Below are 27,467 nucleotides of genomic sequence, written 5' to 3'. Positions count from 1 at the left end.
AGGGGTGCCCGTGGAGGGGTGGTTGAACAGGACCCCGTGGAGTAGCGCGGTGGAGGCTGGATGAATAGGAGCCCTTGGAGGCTGGAGGAGGTCGACGGTAGCCCGTGGAGGCTGGAGGAGGTCGATGGTGGAGATGAATAATATCCCATGAGTCCCGGTTTGCGGTACGCCACACCCATCCCGATAAACAAGACCGTCGTTTCGACTGTTGGAGTTCCGTTTCGTCCGTTTTGCGGTACGCCACACCCCTCCCGATCAACAGGACCCCCGTTTCGACCGTAGGAGGTCCATTTCGTCCGTTTTGGAGTATGCCACACCCCTCCCGATCAACAGGACCCCATTCCGAATGTAGGAGGTATGTTTGCTCTGTTGTGTGGTACGCCAGGCCTCGTTTCCATCGCCTGTTCCGTCCAAGCCGGTTGACTCCCACGCCTTCCGTTGCCTCCCGATGAACCTGATGCATTCCGTTGCCTCCCGATGAACACGACGCATTCCGTTGCCTCCCCATGAATACAACACATTCCGTTGCCTCCCGATGAACACAACGCATTCCATTGCCTCCACATGAACACGATGACGACGCTCTTTCTCTGTTTCGACCCAGCCATGTACACGAGCCCTGGCCGTACGTATGCGCGAGTAGGCGTTCGAGACCCTGCCCGTATGTACGTACGTGGTCGTATTTTCTTTCTTGCACCCTCACTGCTGTACGTACATATACATGCTACGTGCGCGCCTCCACTACGACACGTGCGTGCCTCTACAACAACCAGTATGTACGTACACGTTTGCGACTAGAATGACAAAGCTACATACGCTTCAACCAGGTGGATCCCGACTGTCAGGCACTTCCTTGCCTGCGAAGATCTAGCTGGTGGGTCCCAGCAGTCAGGGGGGCGAATCATTTTTTTTGCCCGGACGCACATCCTTGCGTGCGAAGATGTAGCTGGTGAGTCCCAGCAGTCAGGGGGAAACGGTTTTTTGTGAAATACGGTGGCCCGTCCAGTGGGTCCCCGCTATCAGGTGGAGGAATAATTATTTTGTGCGGAATAAGGAGGCACTTCCTTACTGCGGCCGTGGACCCAGCTGTCAGCCTCTCCACGTACAGTCCACGTTCGATGGAAGCCATTCCTTGACCATGTTGACCATGCTGCACCGAGAGCACTAGGTCGGTGGACGACGGCGAGGCCTAGGAAGGGGACGATGCGGAGCCAGGGAAGACGTGGTAGTGGATGCCCACGCATAGAGGAGTACGAGAGTTCACTGGTTCGCTGCGGCGTGAGGCTACCGTAGCCGCAGAATAACAGGGGGTGTGGGTGAGTAGAGGGATGGCCTGGCCAGCGATGGGAGTAGTAGGGGCAGTTTGACCTCCGCCGCATCACAGCCGGTCACGGGAGGCAGGAGCACGAGGCACGACCGGTGCTGGTTTGGACGGCTGGAGCAAGAAGACCAGAGGTTGATGAAGTACTACGGCCATTGGATGGACATCGTATGGTCACTGGAGCTAGAATCATGCATATTGACAAAGTTGACAAAGCCCTCCGTCCCCGTCAACTTAGTAGGCCCACAAGTCATCCTGCCACTAAACTGGGTCCCAGCTAACAGGGGAAGTATTCATTTTTGTGTGTGTAATAAGGAGGCACTTCCTTCCGTGCATAGATATAGCTGGTGGGTCCGAGCTGTCAGCGGCGGTAACGTTTTTTTCGCAAAATACAGAGGCCCTTTCGGTGCGTCCCTGATGTCAGGTGGAGGAATCATTATTTTGCGCGTAATAAGGAGACATTTCCTTGCGTGCGGCCGTGGACCCAACTGTCGGCCTCTCCACGTACAATCCACTTCATATGCATGTCGGTCATCGACCACGTTGACCAGGCCGCGCCGAGAGCACCAGGGCGGTGGATGACGGCGAGGCCTAGGAAGGGACCAACAAGGAGGCAGGGAAGACTCGGCAGTTGTTTCCCACGCGGAGGGGAGTACGACTGTATGAGGGTTTACTACTTTGTCTGCCGTCGACGGAGAATAACAGCAGGTGTGGGTGAGCAGAGGGATGGCTAGGCCAGCGATGGGAGTACGGTAGGGCGGTGAGGCCTGCGTGGCAGCATAGCCGACCGTGGGGAGGAGGGAGCAGGCAGTCCCGCCGACGCTTGGTTGAGCGACTGGAGCAGGAAGAGCAGAGATTGAAGAAGCACGACGGCCGGTGGATGGACATCCAACAGTCGCTGCTTGTGCATCAACCTTTTTTTAGGAAAGCCTCAAATCTATGGAAAACAGCATACAGCCCATCTGCCATTATTTCTAATAATTTACAGCCCATTTCCTAATTCTTAAGGTTTTTTGGAGCCCATATTCTTTTTTAGCATTACAGCCCATATTGTGGCCACGGTTAAAAAATATACGAAATTTTGCATATTTCGGTGCGGTCCGAACTGTTTTTAATCCCAAAATTTCGAGTCACATTCAAACTGATTTTAAAAATAAATTTATATCAATATAAAATCAAACAAATTCTCCACGCATAAAAATTAATGTAATTTAAAATCTCGAAATGAAAATAAGATATTTGAAACTAATTGCCGGTTTGATGTGTTTTAAAAATGTACAACCCATTTCTCATTACTGATAGGCCATTTTCTCGGCCAGCTGAATGAAGCTCTCCTTGTTTTGAAAGATTTGCAGCCCAATAGGCCTGACAAAGCGACTTACTTGGAAAATCACAAAAAAACTGGGCTGTGGCCATGGACCCAGCTGTCAGCCTCTCCACGTACAGTACTCTTCCGATGGAAGTCGGTCGTTGACCACATTGACCACGCCGCGCCGAGAGCACCAAGGCGGTAGATGACAGCGAGGCCTAGGAAGGGGACGATGCGGAGCCTGGGAAGACGCGGCAGTGGATGCCCACGCGGAGAGGAGTACGAGGGTTCACTTGTCCGGCTGCGGTGTGAGGCTGCCGTTGACGCAGAATAACAGGGGGTGTGGGTGAGTAGAGGGATACCCTGGGCCAGCGGTGGGAGTCGTAGGGGGTGGTGAGGCCTCCGCGGCATCACAGCCGGCCACGAGAGGCAGGAGCACGCGACACGACCGACGCTGCTTTGGGCGGCTAGAGCAAGAAGACCAGAGGTTGAAGAAGCACTATGGCCGTTGGATGGACATCATACGGTCACTGGAGCTCGAATCGTTCATATTCACTAAGTTGACAAAGCCCTCCGTCCTCATCAACTTAGTAGGCCCACAAGTCATCCACCCACTATGGTGAGTCCCAGCTAGCAGGTGGTATTCATTTTTGGTGTGTAATAAGGAGGCACTTCCTTGCGTGCGAAGATATAGCTGGTGGGTCTGACCTGTCAGCGGGGGGAACGTTTTTTTCGCGAAATACAGAAGCCCTTCCCATGCACAGTGCATGTACAGTGCGTAATGAGTAGGAACTTTACTTGCGTGCGACCATGTACCTCGTGGGTCCCAGCCGTCAGGCTCTCCACATACAGTCCTCTACTACGTCTTTAGCTTGCGTTGGTTTTCCTCGAAGAGGAGAGGGTGATCCAGCAATAGTAGGGTAAGTATTTCCCTTAGTTTTTGAGAACCAAGGTATCAATCCAGTAGGAGGCTCCTCAAAAGTCCCACGCACCTACACAAACAAATTGAGAACTCGCAACCAACGCGATAAAGGGGTTGTCAATCCCTTCACGGCCACTTGCGAAAGTGAGATCTAATAAAGATAGTATGATCAGATAAATATATTTTTGGTATTTTATAATATAGATGCAAAAGGTAAAGATGCAAATAAAAGTAGATTTTAAGCAAATATGATAAGAGATAGACCCTAGGGCCGTAGGTTTCACTAGAGGCTTCTCTCAAGATAGCATAAGTATTACAGTGGGTGAACAAATTATTATCGAGCAATTGATAGAAAAGCGCATAGTTATGAGATTATCTAGGCATGATCATGTATATAGGCATCACATCCATAACAAGTAGACCAACTCCTGCCTGCATCTACTACTATTACTCCACACATCGACCGACTCCTGCCTGCATCTAGAGTATTAAGTTCATAAGAACAGAGTAACGCATTAAGCAAGATGACATGATGTAGAGGGATAAACTCAAGCAATATGATATAAACCCCATCTTGTTATACTCGATGGAAACAATACAATACGTGTCTGGCAACCCTTTCTGTCACTGGGTAAGGACACCGCAAGATTGAACCCAAAGCTAAGCACTTCTCCCATGGCAAGAAAGATCAATCTAGTAGGCCAAACCAAACTGATAATTCGAAGAGACTTGCAAAGAAAACTCAATCATGCATAAAATAATTCAGAGAAGATTCATATATTATTCATAGATAAACTTGATCATAAACCCACAATTCATCGAATCTCGACCAACACACCGCAAAAAGAGTTTACATCGAATAGATCTCCACAAGAGAGGGGGAGAACTTTGTATTGAGATCCAAAAAGAGAGAAGAAGCCATCTAGATAATAACTATGGACCCGTAGGTCTGTGGTAAACTACTCACAACTCATCGGAGGGGCAAGGATGTTGATGTAGAAGCCTTCCGTGGTTGATTCCTCCTCCGGCAGAGTGTCGGCGAAGGCTCCAAGATGAGATCTCGCGGATACAGAACGTTACAATGGTGGAAATTGTGTTTCGTGGTGCTCCTGGATGTTCTCGGGGTACGGAGGTATATATAGGGGGAAGAAGTACGTCGGTGGCCGCCAAAGGGGCCCACGAGATAGGGGGGCGCGCCCTACAGGGGGGGCGTGCCCTCCTATCTCGTGGGAGCCTCGACAACTTCTTGGCTTGCACTCCAAGTTCTCTGGATCACGTTTGCTCCAAAAATCATTCTCCTGAAGGTTTAATTCCGTTTGGACTCCGTTTGATACTCCTTTTCTTCGAAATACTAAAATAGGCAAAAAAACAGCAATATGGGCTGGGCCTCCGGTTAGTAGGTTAGTCCCAAAAATGATATAAATGTGTAAAATAAAGCCCATAAACATCCAAAAGGGGTAATATAATAGCATGGAACAATCAAAAATTATAGATACATTGGACACATATCAAGCATCCCCAAGCTTAATTCCTGCTCGTCCTCAAGTAGGTAAATGATAAAAAAGAAAATTTTGATGTGGAATGCTACCTAGCATAATTCTCAATGTAATTTTCTTTATTGTGGCATGAATGTTCAGATCCAAATGATTCAAAATAAACGCTTATAAAACATAAAAATAATAATGCTTCAAAGCATTCTAACAAATAATCATGTCCTATCAGCATAACATAGCCAGAGAAAGCTTATCCCTACAAGCATATAGTTAGGCCATGCTTCATTTTCATTACACAAAATACTCCCATCATGCACAACCCCGATGACGAGCCGAGAAATTGTTTCATACTTTTTAACGCGTTTCAGCTTTTTCAACTCCTATTCAATACATGAGCGCAAGCCATGGACATAGCACTATGGTGGCATATGGTGGTGGTTGTGAGGACAAAAAGGGAGAAGATAGTCTCACATCAACTAGGCGTATTAACGGGCTATATGGATATGCCCATTAATAGATATCAATGTGAGTGAGTAGGGATTGCCATGCAACGGATGCACTAGAGCTATAAATATAGGGTCGCGATAACTGCCGCACGTGTGGCATGGATACGAACCCACCCACACGCCTCGTGTGGCATGAACAGGAACCCGCCCGCACGACCGCGTCCGGGCATGCAATTGCACAGCCCGCACGTCCGGTGTGTGGCAACCCCGCCCGCACTGCCCCGTCTGGGCCAGACGACCCACTGCCCGCACGACCCAGCCGTTCCCGGCCTCCGATCGATCCCCTCTATCGACTGCCGCCATCGTCCCCCACCTCTCGAACCCCTACCTCCGTCGCCGGCCTTCTCTGGTTGCCATGGAAACCAGAGCAGATCCGTAGGGCACTCCCACCACAAACCACACCCCAACCCTCCCCACCCCCAGCCCCCCACTCCAACCCAGCCCTCCAAAAGACGATCATCTAAAATCAGGTGAAATCTCCCGATCTTGTACTGCTTCCACTGGATCCATGCTACAGGGGTAAAACACTACATGATTCAGTGTATCTTCGCAATTGCCAAGCAGAATACACCAGATCTGCCATGCACTATGTTTGAGATTAACTTAAGTTCCTAGTTTGATTGACGCAAGTAGTTGGGTATGAAATGGATGAGTAGGAATCCCTAAAAAAAGGAGAGGAAGGACAATTTTGGAATAAAGGGGGTGGGAAAAACTAATTGCCACTTGTGTATAACGACAGTTGCCACCTTTCATTGTCAGTAAGTGCCACCTAGTTGTCCTGTTGCTTGCCATCCCTATCTTCTATGTGAAAGCAGCAGAAGAATACAATTCTTGTGGATTGTTGATGCGTTCTTGTTCATGCAGTGATTGAGAACACATTGGAAGAAGCGAGACATGGAAAGAATGAATCACGAAGATGGCCCTGATACTTGGGGTTCTCAAAGGCCACAAACGCCACCTTGGGATGCATCAGAGTACAGTCAACTCATCTCTGCAGGGTCGTTGCTGCCACTACTAGAACAGTATGCAGGCATTGCTACGATGCGTGATAACAAAAGAAGAGAACAGTTGCCATCTTCGCAATGATGAAGATGACATTCTACTTATGTCGTACACTGTCATTTTTTCGCAGGTTCTTATGACCAAAACACACTCAGGGGGCCCCCGTGGCAAGTTCAGTCACAAGGCGCTAACACTGACAAATGTACGGGAAGCCAACTTCAACTAGCTAATATGGCTAATTAAGGTAATGCATAGAAGAAGAGCACATACTGGTCTGGACATGAAAAATAAACATGGAAAAAATGGCGAAAGGACTCACGAGTTATCACGGGTGAAAATGCAGAGCCTTCATGCAGCACGTGGCATCAGGCAGCACCCATGTACTTGCCATCGATGTCATACACAGGTGAGTCCATAAAAAAGTGAAGTTACGGATGGTCAATTAGCAGAAGGAGCATAGTTGACAACTACAGTTGCCATGACTGGACATCTAAAATTGCCATGGATAAATAACTGCAGTTGTCATCTTTGGACAACTGTTGTTGCTATCCCTAGACAGCTGCAGTTGCCATGGAGGAACAACTACAGTTGCCGTGCCAGTGCAACTACAGTTGCCATGCCAGGACAACTGCAGTTGCCACATCAGGGGCAACTGCAGTTGCCATGGAGGAACAACTGCAGTTGCCATACCAGCGCAACTACAGTTGCCATGCCAGGAAAACTGCAATTGCCATGTGAGGGGCAACTACAGTTGCCATGCTAGCACAAACTGCATTTGCCATGAATTGATCAACTACTACTATGCTTACAGGTTATTACGGTGGTGGTAACCCGGCAAACGTCTCGTGTCAAGCTTCACAGATTGCAGGTGGAGCACGTCAATTTGGTGTCACAGACCACACAAGATGGTCACATGCAGCACAACAAGGTAAGGAAAAAAATTGAACCACAAAACATCACTACATTTGTTTTTGTGGCAAAAAAAAGCACGTGACAAAAAAAAAGATTTGTAGCACTGATGGTGGACAAAAACCAAGCATAAAACGCTGACAAGTGGTTGCGTGTAAATGAGTCATGTATTGTCTTTGAGAATTTGCAAACTGCTAAAAGCATGTGTGCATCACTAATGGTTGAACGCATTTTGCCTAGTGAGATCAAGCTTAGAATGCAATAGTTTTGTTGCTAGAACACAGTGGTTGCCATTTGTTGGTAGAAGTATTTGCCATGTATGTAGGACTGCAGCTGCCATGCATATGGAACCCAAGTTTTCGTACTAAAAAAAGGAGCTTGTTGTCATGCATTGGCAAACAATAGTTGCCATGTTTGTTGGACTGTAGCTGCCATGACTGGACGCTACATTTTCCACACATGTCCACGCGCAAACTCACATCTTGCTGTTCGAATAATGTAATGCCAAATCACTCGACGTTGATGTCATCCGTTGCGATAAACATGTTATTCAAACAAAAAATCTTACTCTCGTACCTGTTTTTTCCATTACAGGGCCTACAACTACAGTGAACAGCAGCGCGGGCACATCTACTGCGGGGAGCTCTGAGCACACGGAAGATGCGTTCCCCCAGCCAGCAGACAATCATGCCGCAAACAATGCCGAGTCAGTGTCGGAAATGGCAATCATTCTAGCAATTCCCACAAGCACCCCTTTGAACGCAAGCACTGACAACACTCAAGTAGATGAAACTGCCGCCGATACTGAAGTGAATGATGAAACTGATGACGAGGCACAAGGGGATGAAGATGATGGGCAACCAGAGATAGTGGTACCTCAACCACCGTACGTTGGGCAAAGATTTGAATCGTTTGCAGAAGCAAAGGAATTCTACCAGACATATGCAAAGTTCCATGGGTTTGCCGTCAACACCGAATACCATAGGAAAATTAAGAAAACTAACGAGTATAGCAGAGGTGAGATGAGGTGCCACAAGGCACGAAGGAACGAGAAAGGGAAAGGTGTTGCGCCTGTCATTCCGGAACGAAAGAGAGGGATCATTCTCAAGACGGGATGCCCTGTCCGGTGTAAGCTAAATGTAGATGGAACACAGTATGTGGTCACTGAATATTTTGACGAGCACAACCACAAACTCATAAAGAAGTTTGACCTGGTCAAATTTCTGACCCCCCATAGAGGATTCACCCCAGTCGAAAGGCAATTCGTAAAGCTGCTACATGATTGTAATGTCGGTCCATCAAGAATGGTCCAGATACTATCACTCATCCACAGCAAAAAGGGGAAACTGAGTAGCATGACCTACATACCAGCTGACGTCACAAACCTATAGGCCAAGTACCATAGAGAGAGCAAGTTGGCTGACATAGAGGCCACAATGGGCTACTTCGATGAGAAAGCGAAGGAAGATCCAGATTTCTTCTACAGGATAAGGTTGGACGATGAGGACCGTGTCAGGAACATGTATTGGGTGGATGGTGCTGCAAGGAGAGCCTGCAAACATTTCCGAGATTGCATTTCATTCGACGCGACGTATCTGACTAATATGTACAAGATGCCATGCGCTCCATTCATAGGAATAAATAACCACAATCAATCATTGCAGTTCGGCTGCGGGCTCGTTCGGAACGAAGACACGGATGAGTATGTTTGGCTGTTCAAGACCTTCTTGGAGTGCATGGATGGACTTGCTCCGATGAACATAATAATAGATCAGGATTTTAGCATGCGTGCAGGCATAGAGGAAGTATTTCCGTTGGCAGTGCACATGCACTGCAGGTGGCACATTATAAAGAAGGCTGAAGAGACGCTAGGACCGTTCTTTGCTGACCGTCCAGAGCTCCACAAGGCGTTCGAGCTGTGCATGGACCACAGCTTGACGGTGGAGGAGTTTGAAAGGAGCTAGATGGCCATGATTGAAACATATCAAGTCCAAGACAATGAGACGCTTGCTAACCTGTGGGAGAAGCGAATGTACTGGGTGCCGGCTTACTTCATGCAGTGCTTCTTCCCCTTTCTGCAGACTACACAGCACAACGAGGGGTTCAATGATATTTTGAAGCGGTACGTGAGCCCTGGCAACTCATTGCTACAGTTGCCAAGCAGTACACAGCTTTCCAACAAAAAATTCTGGGATCTGAGCTACAGCAAGAAGCTACCACCGCGCTAAAGCAGCCGAAATTGCTAACGTATTTACCGACGGAGAGGCAAATGAGAAAGATATACACAAACAAGATCTTTAACAAGTAAGTCAGTTGTGTTACAGTCTTATTTGCGCAAAAAGCACTAAGGCAGTAGGTACCTTATAGAGTGCAATGCAGTTGCCATGATATGCAGTTGCCATGATATGCAGTTGCCATGTTTAATGAAATACTGTTTGCAATGCTTACTCAGCTGCAGTTGCCATGTTCAATGAAAATTCTGTTTGCCATGCTTGCTCGGATGCATTTTCCATGTTCAATGAAGTGCAGTTGCCATGTTTAATGCATTGTACTGCCATTGGGGCATGTTGGTATGCAAATGCCAATGTCAACTGAAAAATGTTATATTCTCGACACATATGCTGAAATGCAATTGCCATGTTTACTAAAAAATGCAAACTACCATGTTTGTTGAAAAATGCAATTGCCATGTTTACTCAACTGTAGATGCCATGGTTAATAAAAATGCAGTTGCCATGTTTTATGCAAAGTGCTTCCAGTGAGGAATCTTGGTGTGGAAATGACAATGGCCAGTTGAAAATGCACTACAATTTCCTTGTCTAGTTTACTGCAGTTGCCATGTCTAGTGTACTATGTTTGCCATGTTCAATGTACTATCTTTGCCATGTTCAATGTACTATGTTTGCCATGTTCAGCGTACTCTGTTTTCCATGTTCAGTGTACTATGTTTGCCATGTTCAATGTACTATGTTTGCCATGTTTAAACAAAATGTATTTCTTTTTCCATGACAACATAAGGTGCTACTAAAAAAGATCGCACAATAGTTTAACAGAAAACACACAAAACATGCAGATTCCAGGAAGAAATAAAGCGTGCCAGCATGTTCACGACTTTCTAGGTGGACGAACATACGTTCAAGGTGTGTTCTATTTTGGGCATGTCAGATTCAGAACCTGAAGACCCGGACAATGGAAGGAACTACTTCGTCAAAGCCTCGATAGGAGAAGGCGAATACTACTGCCAATGCTGCAAGTTTGAACGGGACGGCATTGTGTGCTTTCACATACTAAAACTAATGGACATGAACGTTGTGACACGGATGCCCCCCCATTTCATAAGGCGGCGATGGACTTGGGACGCTGACGACGCGTTTGCGCCGTAGACAACAAACACAGTTCTGGAACCCACCATGGAAGCTGTGAGGCACGTTGTGCTGACAAAGAACTATGCTGAGCTAATTGATGAAGCGTGCAAGAGTGATGAGACAGTGAGAGTCGCAGAAAAACACATGAAGGCCCTGAAATGAGAGCTTGATGAGATCAAGAAGAGGAAAGCTGAGGAAGCCTTACACCGGTTCCCCCGCACATCAAGTGTGCCTTCATCCACGAGGCCATCATCTGAAAACTCTGAGATAGGATCTGGAACAGCAAGCACACAAACCCAGGTCAGGAACCCACCCCGTTGCATCACAAAGGGTCGTCCAAGAGAGATAAGGTACAAATCGGGATTGGAGATTCAAGCAAAACACAAGAAAACGAAGAAAGGGATGGGCAATCCATAAGCAAAAATTGGGGCGTTGTGACATGGTCCTTGTGGACATTTTGTTTTATACCCTAGATGTTGTGAATTTTTTTGAAATTCGGATAATGACTCTTGAGGGGCTTCAGAAGTTGAAGGAAAATGCATTGAATGGATAAATGTAGTTGCCATGTTATGGGTACTTAATCTGCCATGTTATGTGTAGTTAATCTGGCATGCTATTTTATACTAAATATGCCATGCTATTTTATACTAAAAATATTCCATGCTATTTTATACTAAAAATATGCCATGCTAGTTGCACTGGATCTGCCATGTTAGTTGTACTGGATCTACCATGTTAGTTATGCTGGATCTGCCATGTTAATTATGCTGGATCTGCCGTGTTGTTTGTACTGGATCTGCCATGTTAGCTGTACTGAAAATATGCCATGGTATTTGTAATGACTCTGCATCGCATATATTTCCATGACAATTCGACACGGTTTAATGACACATACTGTGTTGTGTGCAATGTATGGGAAACAAGTTGGAAAAAGCGTAACGTGCATAAACCGCAGCAAAGGTTGTGGCTACATGATCAACCTACCATGCTAGCTGGTGAAGTTAGTGATGAAAAAGAAGAAGCAAAACGTCCAAATGAACAACGATGATGACTTTCGCTAACCATGTCTGACGAACTACATTTGCCATGTTTTAAAACATCGTGACGCATTCGAAATAGCAAACGGGTGCTACAAACGATGAAACCATAGTAATAATGACAAACATAAAAACATATCTGCTGTCACGCCTAAATAGGTTCACATCCACACATATATTATAGAAACTATTCAAATGTCGCTCACACACCACCACTACATAGTAGGCTACGTGGGGTTGCAGTCATAACATAGCACACGAACATAGTTTTTGACGAGAACAAAAGAGATAGTACCTTACATTCCTCAGCAACAGAATGTAAGGTATGTGTCCGGTGTGTATCGCCGCGTGATCACTTGTACCTCTTGATGACTTTCATGACAGCTTCCTCCACAGACTCGCGTGCTCCGGACCGCTTGTTGAAATCTTCATTCGTCAACCAGTTCCATGTGTAGATTTTCCGGAGCTCAACGACCGTTGCAGCTGTGACAGCGGGGACAAGTCTACCTTCCCACTTTGCAAAGTATTCCAACGTGTGAAAGCCACAATCCGTCCTACACAAGAAAAAGAGTCAGGTGAACTCGCAAAAAACAACAGACATAGCAGTGATAGGCTTCAATTCAGATGTAACAACATGAAGGAGGGGGTAGGAAATTACGTGTTCCCTTGCTTCGTAGTCGCCACGTACTCAACCGGGAAATGTCTGATCTGGACCTTTGAGTGTTCGTAGTGACGGTTCCATGTCTCTTTGAGGTTGTTGTTGAAATATTCAGCATGCGTAGTAAGGTCTGCATCAGCTGCCGAACGAATTGAATCAAGCACCTCAAAACGTTGGTTCTTCAGGTCAAGACAGATCGCATAGTGGTGACCACACTTGTCGTGTTGGTCATGTGGTGCAAGGTCCTGGAACATGGGGAACATGACCTGCATTTAAAAGTGAGGGAAATGAGAAGCAGAGTTCACATGAAGAACAACAGAGGGACAAAAAAAAGTAGAATCACGTAGAATGTTTGGTTATGGGTGGGGGTAGTTGAAAGAAAGTTGCCATTCATGTATGAACAAAATTTGCTGTCTATTTTTCTATGAAGTTGCCACATAGTTTGCACGAGATGCAAAAATCAAAAAGTCAGGTTGCACGACAGCTATTGCCACATGAAACATCTGCCACATAAACAGAGTGCAGAAGATGGAAAAAAACCATACCATGTGAAAAAAAGTGCAAACAGGGAAGGAATACTCACATATTTCTTCAGTGTGAGCTTGAATTCACCATCTTGTGCAAAATTCTTCCTCAGGATTTTGTGGTGGAAATCACCATCCCATATTTTGCAAGTCACACTGTAATGCATGATTGTTTTGTCGGCACACACATCCATATGATTGTTGATGTAGTCAATCCCGCATGCAACTACATTCATCGACATTTTACCGTTTGGCCTCACGGACTCGGCAAGATCACCCAGGTCGACGTACGTCGCTTCGCATTGAATGACCTTGGTTCTGTCCAAACATGAGCTGTATGAAGATGATATAACATGAAAGAATAATGCCTACTAAGTAAAAAAATGAAAGAACTAAAACATAAGCGGATCATGTATAGAAAGTACAAAAAAAGATGAATGGTAAAAAAGGAACAAAGCAAAATGAGAGATTATGGGGGTGTTGTCATTTACGCTTTCAGCTCCTTCATGTGCTTGCTGCTGGACCTCGCATTTCCAAAATGCTTGACAATATCGTACAACTGGGTCTGTTCCTTAGTGTCCCTGAATTCGGGCTCATAGTCTTCCGCGGGAGGTGGGTGAACTACCCTCTGCTGCCTCACAGAACCAGGGGTGGCATTCCTGATGGTATCCTCAGATACCGTATCTGTAGGCACGTTGGAACTTGATTTACCTTGCCCTCGTGAGGACCTCATCTGCAATGCTGCCTCCTCGATCCTGCGGTAAGCTTCATCAAGTGACGGTGAAATCTTCTCACGGGTGGTTGCAAGGATCAAAAAAGTGGATTAGGATACCTAGAAATCAAAAACAGATCTATTGTGAGAAGATAGGGTGCATGATGTGAGATGTATGTACAAAAAAGTGGGGAGTTGCCATGAGTGGTGCAACTACAGTGGCCATGTTGTAGCAACTACAGTTGCCATGTCGTTGCACTGTAGTTGCCATCTGGTTGGACTGTAGTTGCCATCTGGTTGGACTGTAGTTGCCATGTCACAACAACTATAGTTGCCATGTTGTGCTAACTACACTTGCCATGTGCTTGCCGAGTGGAAAAATGCAGCATGGAAACAAGAAAATGCAGGTGACATAGTGCAGCAAATCCAGTTGCCATGTGTAATGCACTGTATTTATCATGTGACAGAAACTACAGTTGCCATGTTGAATCAACTTCAATTGCCATGTGGTTGCCCAAAATGTCAAATGCAGCATGGCAGCAAAAATATGTAGGTGACATGGTGCATCAAATCCAGTTGACATGTCATCACATATCAGTTGCCCATCATAAGTGAGGACCCCCCAAAAAATATGTTTGCGACAAAAGTCAAACTACAAAGATGTATACAAGAAAATGATATAAGCACATGATAAATGTACCTTGAACTATCGGCTGTGTGAACTTGATAGCCTTCCTGCCCTCGACCATTGGTTGCGCCATCATTGCGGGCATGCCTCCCGGGAAAGCAAAGGCAACTGGCATAGGATCTGGCACCACTGGTTCATCTTGACTGATGCCAAGACTGAAGCTCGGTGGGGTGAAGGCCATTGGGTGCCTCTCTTGCCTACTGGCCGGACCACGAACAACTTGCGGGGCAGAATCCAATGGTAAAAGATCAACAAACATATCTGAATCGTCCGCTACAGAATGATTGGGCTTATTTCTAGGGCGGGGCGTGTTGTCAGCGGTTTCAGCCGCAGCTTTCTTGACAATCTTCTTGTTTGGGCTGTATGGGACACCCACATTGACTAGGAGCCTAGAAGTGCGCAGATTTAAGCTGGGGATTTCCACTGCGGGTAAAGGCGCAGTCTGCTCCAGACGTTCACCTGCGTCACTCGTGCCTGGCTTGACACCTGCATCAGTTGTGCTCCGGTCTTCCGGTTTCTCCATCGCATTGCTTTTGGCAGGTGGGGGGAACAGTGTGGACGCAGGAACATGACCAAACTCGTCTCTACTGCTCCTATCTACAACCGGTGCATTGGTTATGTCTATTGATTGCTTGCGGGGGCTACGACGCCTAGGTGGAAGACCAGCACGCGAAACAATCGCCTTAGTTGTATTTGCATCGATAGGAGCTGGAGCTGTTGTGCCAAGACTCTCACCTTTAGATGGCATATCGTTGTGAACTGCCGCCTCAGTCGCTTCTGTCGTGGACACAGGAGTGCCACCACGCACGCGCTTGGAATCAGTGTCAGATGAGTGGGAATCTTCCTTGCTTAGGTTGGTCTCGTGAGCGTCCTCTTCAACGCTTGCTGATGGGGTGGCATGGCTCACAGCAGGATCCTTCATTGCCAGAAGAGTTGGCAATATTTCAGCTGTCCTGGCAGATACCAACTCGTCACTCCCTGATGTACGGATGCCTGTTGTTCTAGCCTGCACATCTGTAGCTGGCGGAGATGGTCGGCCACTTGCATCAGAGTTAGTGGGAGCAGTTGACGGTGCAAAAACAGTATTGTCGCCTGGTGCCTCATGAACATCTGAGTTGCCCCCTGTTGACAACTTTGAATGCAGGCGTTCAAGTGGGTCCTTACTGATATGCTTGGCCCCGCGCGTAGTAGTCTTTTTCGCCCTGCAAAAAAAAGAAGGACATGAAAAGTTATTAAAAATGAACAAAATATATTTGCCATGGTAGAAATCTTAAAAAAATGAAAAACAAGTGGAAAAGCTGGTAGTTGCCATGTAAGGGGAACATGAGTTGCCATGTGACATAGTTGGCAGTTGCCATACAAAATCCAGCAGTAGTTGCCATATTAGCCAACTTGAAGAATGATAAAAATGTCTGATCTGCCATGAATGCAATTTCAAACCTAGCTATGGGATGAGCACGCAATCCAACGATAAATATGGCAGTTACCATTAGGTACACTAAGAGTTGCCATTTGGCCTAGATGCCAGTTGCCATGTAAAAACCAATAGGAGTTGCCATACACTTAAAAAGGAAGGAAAAATCATTTGAAAAATAGCAGTTGCCATGTGGGGGACGATGACAGAAGACCATGTGACAAGCTGAACGGATGCATTGGAAAATCAAGAAAATATAGCACTATGTCAATGAAAGCGCATGGAAAAACCTACTTCTTGACTGGTTTCCTCAGGTCTGGCAACATGACAGGATCCCCGGTGTTGATCATCATCGTACGAGGAGATGACCTGGTCGAAGAGGTGTCACCGGCAATGGAGGCACCTTTGTTCAACCGAGCAGAAACACGGGTTGGCATTGGCGCCTGTTTCTTCGTAACAGCTCGTCCACTAGCTGCCGGCTCGCTGCACGTATTAGATGGAGGAAAAAAAGGTGGCAATTGTCAGATAGCAAACTCGTTGCCGCGCTTGACAAAAACAAGTGCAAAAAAGGGATGAGACTGTTCCAAGAAAATAGACAAAGCAAAAAACTAAAATTAAAGTCGAACCTCCTCCTGGCAGCTACGAGATCGGTCCTAGACCTCTTGCCAGGAGAACCCTGCCCAACATCCTTTGGAACCCTCCCGCTCTTTGATGGCAACACCCCCTCGCCTCTCGCAGCCATATGTTCTTTGACTTTCTCCGATGGGGGGACATCTGTTCCATCCTTGCACTTGTTACCACCTGCGCGAACTTCAGCATGTTCATCATCATCGGTGTCCTGTTGCACATTCTCCATGTCATCGTCGTCATCCTTGCTGAGACCATCGTATCCATCTAGTTCATCTTGTGTGTCACCAGGCTCTTGGGAACTGTTGTAGTCATACCGGCCACGGCAACCGGTTGGCCGATGTGTATGTTCTGGGACAAATGAAGTGAACTGCCTCGCAACCGTGTCGCTGTCAGAGCCACTGAGGGACGTCCACCCCTCAACCAACTTCCCGCGCAAGCCGGTCATTCCGGATGCAAACTGCCCAATTAGATGCTCAACAGGTGCCCTCGCCTGTGCACGAAACAAGAAGCATCAATAACCATAGATGTAGACATTTTGTTTACCTCAGTAGAGCAAGAAGGAGCTGAGTGCACGTCCATACACTTTCCAAAGTTTTGAGGCACCCCAAACACGCTGTAGTCTATAGCATGCTTGGCCTTCAGCTAGAAAAAACAAAAAAAATAGCTAGGATGTAAGAGAGAGAATGTAAGTTTCAGCACGAATGAAAGACTTCCCATGTGGAGTGAGACATGGATACAATACGCAGACAGCCATGGATAACAAAGGTAGTCATCTCTTACGAACCACAGTCGGTTGCCTCATGTCAAATTTGTAAGCATGCCGTGTGGAGATAGAAACCAGAACTAACCTGCAGTTTTCCATATTTGGTATCAGTTACCCTGTCTGCGGCAAGCACAGCCTTGACAGCGTTGATAGTCCATGCAGAAACAGCAAACTTGTGCGTAGGCCGCGGGCCACCTGTCCCAGTGAAATCCACGGTGGACAGATTAAGACAGTCGACATACATGAGCTGATTTAAAACAATTTAACAAAGAAAGAAATATCAGTTGCCATCATGGGTACTTTGTGGACAAAAAAACAGGATAATCTATGTTCCCATGATAATCAAGTTGATGTGCATGAAAGAAGAGAAAAAAGAAGAAGTTGCCATCTATATGTGCTAGTTGCCATCATAGTGTGATGGCAGTTGCCATATTGCCATGATGGCAGTTGCCATCATAGTATGATGCCAGTTGCCATACTAATATGATGGCAGTTGCCATATTGTCATTATGCCAGTTGCCATATTGTCATTATGGCAGTTGCCATCTTATTATGATCAAGTTTCCATGCATGAATAAAAGTGTGTTAAAAAAGAGTGATCACAAAAAGGATTGGTAAAAAAATACCATTAAATGCAGTCGACAACCCTTTTGGTACATCTTGCTTGAGCCTGCATTGTGCAGGAAGTCGGCAATAAACTTAGACCAATTCATGTTCTTCACATTTTTCAGATCGCTTGCACCGCACAAAATTTCAAGACAAAAAGGTTGCCGCGTCAGAAATCAAATGGAAAAAAACATTGAAAACACTGGCAGTGACTAGCTTTACACATGACATCAGAGTCAAAAGATTGAAGGAAAATAAAGTAGTAAAGATGGATCATTCATCGGGATGGGGAAGCATTTGTTGCTTGGGCGAAGAGAAGTGGTCGGCGCGAAAACAGCTGAGATGAGGTACATGAGTAGCTTAATCTTGAAAACATCTCCATGCGTCGTCATGGCCTGCAGCGAATCTGCCAGTGCAGACGTGTTCGACATGGATTCTAACCCAGGAAACAAAAGGGGGAACAATTGTTCCTCCATCTCGTTATTGACCTCGTACGGGACTTTGATATGTCCACTTGGCACACCCAAAGTGCAGAACACGGATTCCTCGTTCAACGGTAGTCTTCCACGTCCCGGAATCATGAATTCCCTGGAGGCGGGGTCGTAAATCTCACCAAACCAGTCGCATACAGGGTTGACAAGGTTCGTGCACCGGACATTCATCAAAGCCTGCATACCCATCTCAGCAGCAGCTCCCTTCTGATCGTCGGTGAATTTGTCAGTCAACACAGTCAGTCGTTCTTGGGAGGCTCTGTTGCGAATACGTTTCTTCTTCTGCAAACAACAGACAAAAAGTGATCAGTTGTTGCCATGTTTTGCAATGTCATGAAATTTTAGCTCATGACAGACGACTGCAAGCTCGAGGTCATAACCAGTAACATAAGCAGGAGGAGCGGGGGGGGGGGATGTGTGGACAGTTACCTCATCACCCTCTTTTCTTTGTCCAGTTGCCTGATTATGCTGTGGTGGATCCATGAAATCATCATCATCATTTTGATGATCACCACGAGCCATTCTGCCGAGATAGGAACAGACCAAATTGTCATGGTGGAAATGAAAATGCAAGAGGTAAGCAGTTGCCACCTAATAGAAAATGTCAACTAGTGAATGCAAAATATGACATGAACACACACGCACCCCTCCTACGATTGTCGAAAACATAAACATGGCAAGTAAGCACATTGGTTGCATTTTCAAAAAAAAAGTGTACAGATAGTAAATGCACTTGAAAACAAAAATGTTGAAGTTGCCATGTTAGCCCAAGATAGTATGATAGAAAGTCAAAAAATCCTCCACATCACAAAAACTATGATGTGGCAGCTGACACCCTGTCCTAAAAATACACCAATCAAATGCCATGTGTTCAGCGGCAAAAATGTGCTAGGGTGAAATTTCCGTGTTAAAATGCAACACATACTACAAAAAAGTGATGAAAACACATCTAATCAAGAACCTGAAAATTGCCACAGTGTGTTCAGATATCACAAGTCATTGTGGCAGAACACAAAAATTGCGTCTGCGGTACAATAAATTTGCCACATTGTACTAACTGTAACATGGCAATAGACATGATGTGGTCAGCCAAAAACTTGCCACATGGAAAGCAAATGTATGGCATCTGACACAATTGATATGCAAATTTGGTTGCCATGTTATGCAGCCAATTTGCCACATTGTCCTGTCTACAGTATGGCAACAGACACAGTGTGTTCACATTCTATTTGCCACATGAATATACTATCCAAGTGGCAACAGGCACACTTGATGTGCATATAAGTTGCCGTCCGGTGCAGTTGGTTGCTGAAACTGCATTGACTACCAATTTACTACACTTTACCATTCAGACAGTGTGGCAACTATCACAAATCATTCAGAAAAATTAGTTGCCACAATGAAAAAGCATGTTTGTGGCTACTATCACAGTAATTCAGCAAATTAGTTGCCACATGGAAGAGTGTGTGTTTGGCAACTATCACAGTCATTCAATAAATTAGTTGCCGCATGGGAAAGCTTGTTTGCGGCAACTATCATAGTCATTTCAGTAAGTTAGTTGCCGCATGGGAAAGCACGTTTGTGGAAACTGTCACATTCATTCAGGAAGTTAGTTGCCATACAATCATGATAGTTAATCAAACTACCACGTTTGCCTCATACTGCAGTTTCAAAAACCAACTAACTAGACCTAGGTTTCAATGGCAACTATAGTGACTTCAAATTCAACCTCAAAGTTCTCCCCCGAACTGATTGCAAACACCAATTCGAATAAATGCGCAACAAACAAACCGGGAGACACCTGCCCAATCCCAAGGCACAAATAGTGCGTGCCTCCGGAGAGGCATAACCACACCGACGAGGTCGCCGCTGCAGCGGTGACAAAACTGCCCAGTGCCACCGAAAACGGCTAGCATATGACTCCGCCGCCGGCGGGAACGCTGATGCATCGCCAAATTGCCTGAATCTCTATCAATCTCGACCGAGGAATCGAACAGGGAGGGAAGGGGGGAAAATGCAGGAAGGGATTGCGAGAGTTGTAGCGAGCATTACCTTCAACCCGTAGGCGCTCCGGCGAAGCAGCTCCGTTCCGGCGAGCACCACCGACGGCCGCGAACACCGTCAATTCTTCCGCCTCCGCCGTCGCCTTCTCCCCTCGCCTTCTCCTCCAATGGTTTGAAATGTGAAGTGGGTTGTGCTAGTAACTGTGGTGCGGGGGTGAGTAAATGGAACCATGAGGGAGAGGGGGGAGAGGTGTGCGACATGTTTGACGTCAACCGCGGTCGCCGCGTGGCGTGTGGGCGCATAGCAGTTCCACCGCACGCCCCCGAGTGATAACCGCTGACCGCGGGAGGGCAACCAACATGCGGGCAAACTGTCTCGCACACCGCACACGTGCCTCGTCCAATGTGGCGCAGAAAAACGATCGGGTTGTGCCAAGATTCGTGCACAAAGTACCTAATGGTGATTGTTGCGTGTGGTCGAGATGGTGAACGCCCACACGTGTGGGCGTTAACATTTCCCTAAATATATGAAAGCTCAACAAAAGAAACTAAGTGGGTGTGCATCCAACTTGCTTGCTCACGATGACCTAGGGCATTTTGAGGAAGCCCATCATTGGAATATACAAGCCAAGTTCTATAATCAAACTTCTCGTTGATGTACGAGTTGACGCGACACATCAAAGCACCGCACTCGATATATTTCAATAATTTGCGTTTACCGATGCATTAATTACAACACATGCATGCATGTCGCAACTCTTCTTTTGATACTTGCATGTGTTGATTTAATGCACCTTGAAGTAGTACTCCCTCCGTTCCTAAATATAAGTCTTTATAGCGATTCCATTATGAATTACATACGAATGTATATACATGCATTTTAAGTGTGGATTCATTCATTTTGCTCCGTATGTAGTCCACCTAGTGAAATCTCTATAAAGACTTACATTTAGAAATGGAGGGAGTATAAAATATGTGACGGTAAAGCTTTGTAATACCCCGGCCCAAGTCGAGAGATGGTTGTGCATGAGGAGGGCGAGATCATGCAGACCGAACATGACCCGACGATGGAGCTCTCAAAGGTCTCGATGGACCTCACCGTGCTCCACTGCCCCTTGTGCCTCCGCCCCTTGACGCCTCCAGTGTATGAGGTTCGAATACACCTCTTCCGTTCGTCTAATATAGCAAGGTGCAGGTTTCTTGATTGATTGTTGTTCGATTGATTTATGAAGTGCAAGGGAGGGCACCTGGCCTGCGCGGACTGCCGCGTCGAGCACCCTTGGAACCAGCGGCAGTGCCAGAAGTGCGAGCGCGGTGGTGGCTTCGATGTCTGGAACACGGCAGTGGACTCCGTCCTTTCATCGGTGAGGGTGGAGTGCCCGCACGAAGGCTGTGGGCTCTACGTCACTTACCACAAGCTCGCCGATCACCAGAGCGTGTGCCCGCTCGCGCCCTGCAAATGCCCTGTGCCCGTCTGCGGCTACGAAGGCCCGCTGCCGGCACTCTACCACCACATCAGCACCGCGCATCCCATGCCCATGCACAGGATCCAGTACGGCAAGTTGCTCCAGCTACAAGTGCCACTGTCAGAGCCATGGCTCTTGCTGTTCATGGAGGAGGACCGCTGCGCATTTTTCTTGGTCGGTGCCATGCTCGACATCGGCGTGCCTATCGCCGTGTCGGTCGTCTGCATCAGAGCGGGGGCGTCCCCACTACCGCACTACTTGGCCAAGCTGTGGGCAAACGGCCCACCGGGGGAGCCCAAAGGCACGACCGACGCCGTCAAGGTGGAAATGGAGGTGACAAGCAGCAAGGATCCTAGCGACGTCGACGTGCAGGAGCTGACCTTCTTGATAGTTCCGCCCAAGCTGCTAGCCGGGGCTAAGCTTGTGTCCCTCCACATTCAGATTGACAAGCTCACGTCCTAAATGTTTCTTCAGTGCCTTCTGTTTATCTTAGTAATATGCTAATATAGGGATTACCTTGGTCTACTTTAGCTTAAGAAATGGTGGGTTTTGGTGGCAATGCAGCAATTACTTCGACATCAGATCAGTAATTTCGAACAGTCGAACAGATATTTTGTGTCTATTGGATATAAAGTTCCTTTGGATAAGAAGTACTACTTGTCATCAAAATGGATAAAAGGAGATTTATGTAGACGTATTTTAGTTCTAGATACGTCCCTTTTTATCCATTTTGATGACAAGCACTCCCTCCGTTCCACAATACATGCCTTCCATTTGTCAAAATATAGATGTATCTAGACATGTTTTAGTATATAGGTACATCCATGACAGAGCCAATCGAATGGTTGGGAACACTACAATTCGATGCTACAGATGCGTGTGTGACTCCCAGATGAAGAGGCCGGGGGTCATCATCCTCCTTTTCGAGAAAAAACAGATGCGTGTGTGACAGGACGAGTGCGTGTGTGCACCTCTTCTCTTCCTGTATAACATACTACTAAACTCAGAGTACAAGTTTTTGTGGGTGGCACGATGGTGCGTGCGAGAAGTCTCGAGAGATAAGTTTAATGCGTCTGAAAAAGGACTATCCAAGAGCTCGCCACGCGGCTACTCCTGTCGAACGACCCATTAACCGTAAGATATGTATATGACAGTGCCAGTTATTGCACGTACACAACAGTACTCCCTCCTCTCCGGTTTATAGGGCTTAATTCAAAAATCTCACAAACCAAGATGGTGAGTGGTGGAATATTTTTTGTAGTTTGCAAAAAGCACCTAATTAATGCTCTTGTTTTTCTCAAAAAATTATGTTTATCAATGCATTAATTGCAATGCATGCATGCATAAAGTACATGCATTGGTCAATTTTCTCTAAATACTTGATTGCAATGATTTAATGCACCTTGGAATCTGAAAATGTGTTGGGGAACAACCAAATTGAGCCTTATAAAATGGAAAAACTAAGCCCTATAAAACCGGAAAGGAGGGAGTAGAAAAAGAAGTACTCCATCCAGCAATAGTGCCGCACTTTGAAACTAGAACTGTCAATAAATTTTGAGCTTGCGTCTCGTCACATTCCAAATTACTCCATGCTATATTGAATTGCAAACCTGTTCACACCGATCACAACCAAAACGGTTTCCCACTTAGGAGCGTATTAGTACCACGCTATATTGACGTCCAAACCTTTTCACAACCTAAACGATTTCCCACTTAGGAGTGTATTAGTACTCGGTTATAAATACTAGTATGCCATGATGACTGCACATTCCTCCTCAACTCCTCATACACAAAAACAAACAAGTCATTCAGCATCCTTCCCTTGCGTCTGCCATGGCAAGTGTTAGTTCTGGGTCGAGAGATTGCCACCAGGGAGAGGCGAGCATGGAAGCGGAAGCACGAGGGATGTCAAGCCTCGCTGCGAGAGCAGCCGACATGTCCCGCCGCACGGAAGTAGCAGCACAGAGGTCCCGCCGCGCCGCTGAAGTAGCACGGAGGTCCCGCCGCGCCGTCGATGCAGCAGACTGGTCCAACCGCGTCGCGGAAGAAGTAGAGATGTCCCGCCGCACCACGAATGCAGTAGAGATGTCCCGCGGCGGTCTAGGAAAATTTCTCGCGGGCAGGGGATGACTGTTACAGGCGCATGCCTGCGATCGTCCATAGCCAGATGGATCAGATCTCCGGCTGGGCGAGCTTGCAGGACGACGTGAAAGCCTCGTTTGAACAGGCTACCGGCGTCATCCGGCAACTAAGGGAGGGCAATGAGAGGCTCTGGGCCGAGCGTGACCTGCTGAGGAAGAAGATCGTCCGAAGTGCAGACCAGCAGGAGGATACCAGTGCCTTGTTGAAGTGGACCAACGTCATCGTCAAGAAACTTATGGATGAGAATGACATGCTCCTCAATGAGCGCCAAAGGCTGGTCGAGGAATCCATGGATGGTCTCAAGCAGCGTCTTGAGGACACGAAAGAGCTCATCGCCGCTCGCCGCAGAGACTAGTTCCCGCGGCCTGCAGCAACGCATCAAGAAAGTAGAGATCAGCGAGCAAGATCCTTGTCTTCCTTCTTATTTTTCCCTTGTGTATTTCGGGCATAGCTGCATGTGGCTTTTTAATTATCTTTCTAATTATCTAAGACAATTAATCGTCCTTATATTTGTGTGGAAGATCAATGTTGCGAGGCTGGAATGAAGAAAACTCTTGCTGTGGCGACCCTGGCATTGTTGTTCTTCTAGTTGCTGTTGGGCTTCCTTCAGTTTCCTTGTTTCTTTTGATGTAATAATCGGTTTAGGATGTGTATTGTGTCGTCGGTTGTGAAATGTTGTGTTCTAGTGCGGATGTTTGGCCTTATTTGGCCTCTTGGGATGTTGCGATTTTAATCTGGTAGCTTTTAGTCCTTCGTGTTAAGCTAGATTTGTGTTGAACTTCTTGTGAATTGTGGTGGTTTTCAGTAATGAAAATCGGAAGGGGCAAGCCCTTCTTCAATAAAAAAAAATCGTCCTTATATACCCATCAGTCTTGTTATAAGTCGTAGTAGATGCTATATAGGTCCGTCAGATCTTACATCAAGATCTGTGCTTTCAGATTTTCTTTTTTCTCTCTTAAATCTCAGTCGAGTGAGACATAGCCACGCCATTAAACAGAGGCTTGGGCGCCATTAATGGAGACCTTGGAAGAGAGGTGGACGGCAGATGGAGGTCAAAGGGCTCTCCTCCTGATAAGCACGCGCAGGGGTCTGATCGCATTCCTCTCGTACTCAAATAGCTACCCTGCACGGCGCCTCCTAGCTAATAAAAAATGGGGACGCGTGGCGGCACGTAAATGGTACTAGTAAGTAGACCGCCCACGGTTTCAATAATACTTGTGTTTCCGATTGTAACGTGAGAGAACTTGTTCCAAAATGACTTTGTTGGTTGTTAATGTGTGCGCCTTCACAAATTGTACTACAAATTAACCATAGCATGTTGGTGCCATCTCATGGCACCAAGCCAAGTTTCATTATCTTCATGCGTGTTTTGGATTTACAGGAATTAAAAAACTAAGTTTCTCAATGTTTCCATCCCAGCCACGACGCCCAGAATTTTGAATTTCATTCCCATTTCTTGCATGGAACCTAGAAATTTACCTGAGGACACACATGTGATTTTTCAACCAACTTTTGTGCACTGGAACATGTGCTTGTATTTCAAATTTTAATTATGCACACAAAGGTGACACGTTCCCTCCCAGAACCACGAGCCTTCTTGAGAGAAGCTCCGATTTGCAAGAAGCTTATACCAAAATTTGTTCCGATTCGGCCAATTTTTTTACCACGACATGGTACTACCATGACATGACACCATGCCAAGTTTCATGATTTTAAAATCAAGTTTCTCAATGTTCTCGACCGAGCCATGATGCCCAGATGTTTGAATCTTATTCTCATTTTTTGCATGGGACCTACTCCCACCTTCCATCTATATAGGGCCTAATGTGTTTTTCAAGATAGCCTTTGACTATTGACAAGATTAATAGCACATGAGATGTATACTATGAAAATTATATTATTGGAAGCGCCTTTGACATACAAATTTTAAGGTATGCTTTGTGTAAGTTGCATGTCATATATTATTGCTCTAACATTTGGTCAAAGTTAGCCTTGAAAAACGCATTAGGACCTATATAGATGGAAGGAGGGAGTAGAAATTCACCCGAGGACACAAATGTGATTTTTCAACCAACTTTGGTACACGGGAGCATGTGCTTGTAGTTCAAATTTGAATTATGCACATTAAATGACCAAAAACTCAGTTAATGTGTAAATAAGGCCAGACGAAGCCAGAATAATTCCAAAATTTAACAAGGCACTCATGTAGTTCTATGTTGCCTTTGTAAATAAACTCAAGGGGTGTCGGTCTCAAAATCGGCGGATCTCGGGAGGGGGTCTCGATCTGTGCGTCAAGGCTGATGGTAACAGAAAGCAAGGGACACAGATGTTTACCCAGGTTCGGGCCCTCTCGATGGAGGTAAAACACTACTTCCTGCTTGATTAATATTGATGATATGGGTAGTACAAGGATAAATCTACCGCGAGATCATAGAGGCTAAACCCTAAGAGCTAGCCTATGATGGTATGATTGTAATTGTGATCGGCCTTCTAAGGACCAACCTCTCCGGTTTATATAGACACCGAAGAGGGCTAGGGTTTACATGGAGTCAGTTACAAGGAAGGGAACACAATATCCAGATCGCCAAGCTTGCCTTCCATGCCAAGGAGAGTCCCATCTGGACACGGGCCGAAGTCTTGAGTCTTGTATCTTCACGCTTCAATAGTCCGGATGTCGTACACAATCCGGCTGTACGGATACCCCCTAATCCAGGACTCCCTCAGTAGCCCCTGAAGCAGGCTTCAATGACGATGAGTCCGGCGCGCAGTATTGTCTTCGGCATTGCAAGGCGGGTTCCTTCTCCGAATACTCCAAAGTGATTATTGAACATGTAGACCGTGTATGGATCTGCAAGACGATCTTCATATGCCGCGTAGAGAGAACAGTATTTCACGAACGCAATCTGCTGACAACTTTTCTCATGACGTGACACGTTATTACGGTCGGATCATTACTCGAACCGTATTCCCACAACCAGCTATAGCGCATATTATGAGGCGGTTTCTGTGACACGTCTTGTCAAAGCAGAGATCGTGTCCCCTTATTGCGGGATTCTCATCAATACGGGTATGGGTAATCCCACCACGCCATCAATCCTGGCGCTTGGGAAGCAAGCGATTCCCAACGGGCAAGTGGGGAGGCGCACCGCTTTCATCGCCTCTATAAAGGGATAAGATCTCCCCATTTTCTCCCACGCCCCCTTTCTTCCTCGCCCACTCTTTCCCCCTCGAGCTCCAACGCCCAAGCCCAAGTCTTCTCCGCATAGCTAAACATGTCTGGAACAAGAGGCAAGTGGGAGGCTTCCACCGTCAAGGAGTGGCATGTCACCAATCTTAGGGCGGCCGGATACTTGGCCGCGGACATTGCGCACCGGCTACCGGATGCTGGGCAGGTCATCCCGACACCAGGACCCCACGAGAGGGTCGTGTTCGTCGCCCACTTCGTTCGTGGACTGGGGTTCCCACTTCAACCCTTCGTTCACGGGCTCATGTTCTACTACGGGCTA

General features: G+C 46.6%; 1 protein-coding gene across 1 annotated transcript in view; it reads left to right on the top strand.

The window, feature by feature from the left end:
- The window catches only part of LOC119350218 (putative E3 ubiquitin-protein ligase SINA-like 6), a gene marked incomplete at its 3' end in the record, with an annotated part of 27,516 nt that extends 5,247 nt beyond the window's left edge, over positions 1 to 22,269 (top strand). Inside the window, exon 2 of the mRNA XM_037618157.1 lies at positions 21,698 to 22,269. Within this exon, the coding sequence (XP_037474054.1) occupies positions 21,698 to 22,269 (572 nt within the window). The remainder of the gene's footprint in view (positions 1 to 21,697) is intronic.
- Between the last annotated feature and the right edge of the window lie 5,198 nt (positions 22,270 to 27,467).

The sequence above is a fragment of the Triticum dicoccoides genome, chromosome 1B (genome assembly GCF_002162155.2).
Source record: "Triticum dicoccoides isolate Atlit2015 ecotype Zavitan chromosome 1B, WEW_v2.0, whole genome shotgun sequence".
NCBI lineage: Eukaryota > Viridiplantae > Streptophyta > Magnoliopsida > Poales > Poaceae > Triticum > Triticum dicoccoides.
This window is presented reverse-complemented; position numbering and strand designations above follow the sequence as displayed.